Source organism: Tursiops truncatus, chromosome X (genome assembly GCF_011762595.2).
Source record: "Tursiops truncatus isolate mTurTru1 chromosome X, mTurTru1.mat.Y, whole genome shotgun sequence".
NCBI classification, from domain to species: Eukaryota; Metazoa; Chordata; class Mammalia; order Artiodactyla; family Delphinidae; genus Tursiops; species Tursiops truncatus.
The window spans coordinates 103,263,820-103,266,143 of NC_047055.1; the positions used below are offsets into that span (position 1 = coordinate 103,263,820).

Genomic DNA, 2,324 nt, shown 5'->3' on the forward strand with positions numbered 1-2,324 from the left:
TTTGAATTTTACAAAGAGAAAGACAAAGGTGAATAAGACAAACCAAAATTTGACTAAACTTTACTTTGCTTTCATCCATTTTAAAACCACAGCATTCTTTCACATTTCCGAGAAAATTCCTATTCCAAAGCCATATTATCTCAGTCCACAACCCCAGAAAGATGCAAGGAGTTTTCACATGGTACTACACGGTACCTAAACTCTTACGCTTAAACCTGATAAACAACAACAAATATGTGATCCATGTCATTTATAAACTTGGATTCTGAATCTAAAGAAACATTCTACTAAAAGAAACATTTGAAAGATACTAGTGTAAAACAGGAACACAAAGAAGATATATATTATGATCTTTCCAGCCCCAGCTTAGCCTCTCACTACTGAAAAGGTTGGCAGCGTTGGTCAAACACAAAGTGAAGAAGCTGCCTCAGACCTCACTAAGGGTGGGAGGAACTGCTAGACATGACCTTGGAAGGCGCACTGGCCTTGATACGAGTTAGAGCCCTGGCTGCAGCTCTGGCTTGGGATCGGGCTCTGTCTTCCTCATCTCTCAAAGCGTCTTCATAATGGACTGGAAAGGCACTGGGGACGGTACCAGCGACCCTGGCCACAAACTCCAGGACTTTCATCTTGGTGGTTTCAGCGCGGGCTCTCCGGCCCCACAGGAACTCATAGCGCAGGGGATTGCTGTCGCGCACCTGACGATACACCAGATACTTTTCCTGCACCAGATCTTCTGTGATAAGCTTCCTGGGCTCCCCAAAGATTATGTGACACCTTCCAACATAAACACCCAAACCACTCAGGAATTCCCAGATCTCCTCCGCAGAGGCACGGTCGCCATGCAAGAAGATCACACCGAGGAGAAGCATCAGAAGCCCATTCTTCCGAAACCGCCAGCCACTGCTCCGACACCCATCATCGCTGACATGTAGCTTGCTGCCAAGGGTATAGGAATCACCACCCGGCTTGACTTCCTTCAACTCAAGACCAAAGATCAGCTGAACGCACTCAGCAGCTCTCCTGAGGATATCAGGGAACTTCCCCTTGTACCTTTTGTTCACAAGCTTCAGCAAGTCTGCCTTTATAATGGGCTCTTCCACTGTATACTTCTCCAGCAGGAATTCTGTCAACATTCCCACCTTCTTGATCAGAGGATCTCTCTGAAAGCTCTCACCAGAGGCTGAGGCGCGGGAGGAACTTCTCCTTGCCTGAACCGGGCCCTTGGCGCGTACATCAGATCCTGGGCCTGAAACCCCTGCAGCACGAGAGCTAGTGGCTGGGGCTCCCTGAGGCTCCTGGCGAGTGCCAGCAGCAGGGGAGCTCGGGGGAGTACCCCGAGAAGGAGAAGAGGGGCACGAAGGCGACTCTTCTCTCTGTGCTGCAGTGGCCTGAGCACCCCCGAGATTCTGGGTCTCCCTCCGGGCCTGGTGGCGCTTCTCGCGGGCACGGAGCTTACTCTTCTGCCCCCGAGGCATGACTATGGGCAGGGACAGCAAGCGGGGGAGTGGGCAGGAGAGCAGGTGATGCTGGAACCTGGAGGAGGGAAGGTGAGAGGGTGTGAGCACCTTCAGCAGGGAGGTCCCACCCTGACTTGAAGAAGGCCGCTCTGCACGTTTCCTTGAGGGCACTGCTCTAGGAACCACTAGGCTCTTTCTTGTTCTTGGTCAGCCTGTCCCCCGAGAACCCAGTGTAAGAAGCGAGACTGAGTGAGCCTCAGGCTACAGCCTGCCAGCCCTGCCTGTGGCTGACGGCGGTGACCACAGATCCTGGTAGGGTAGGCACTCTCTGGGTTCCAAGGGTCCCTTTCGTTCACAAACAGGATTGTCACATCGACTCTTGGTAGGGCCAGGACCTCTTTCCTGTGCTGCTCTAAAGGTGACACCTCAAAGCTCCCTGGGGCCCACGAGAAGGAACTGAGTCATGGACACTGTCAGGGTGCACAGCGCTGACAGTTGTGTGGGGCCTGCTCTGTCCTGAACTCGCTGGTCCTCAACCATTCAGCGTCCTCATCTTGTCGACACCAAGGGTCTGGGACCCCTCCTGCTGCCCCTGGTGTGGCACCTTCAGACGAAGGATCTCGTCTCCCTTAGAAATGATACAAAGAAATGAGGAGCCTCCGCCTGACAACCATGCTCTGGGCCTTCAAGGGCTGAGCAGAGGCCTGGGCAGGACTCTTTATTATGCCTTTGATTCGGTGGAAGGGGGGTGTGCTACCTTCAGTCGTCATTCACAGTCCCCACTGGGTCTCCTGGGAGGATCTGGGGGCTCCTTTCTCTCTTGACTTGAGGACATTTCCTCACAGTACGGCCCACAGCTCCCTG

At 53.1% G+C, this 2,324-nt stretch overlaps 1 protein-coding gene across 1 annotated transcript; it reads right to left on the reverse strand.

The window, feature by feature from the left end:
- Positions 1 to 329: 329 nt before the first annotated feature.
- Positions 330 to 1,478, reverse strand: LOC117310223 (melanoma-associated antigen B1-like). The gene has a single exon (XM_033849326.2). It carries the CDS (start codon positions 1,476 to 1,478, stop codon positions 438 to 440), a length of 1,041 nt encoding a protein of 346 aa, XP_033705217.1. The 3' UTR covers positions 330 to 437.
- Positions 1,479 to 2,324: the final 846 nt, after the last annotated feature.

Excerpts from the sequence above, each read along its gene's own strand:
- LOC117310223 (XM_033849326.2), bottom strand. The coding sequence starts at position 1,478 with ATGCCTCGGGGGCAGAAGAGTAAGCTCCGTGCCCGCGAGAAGCGCCAC.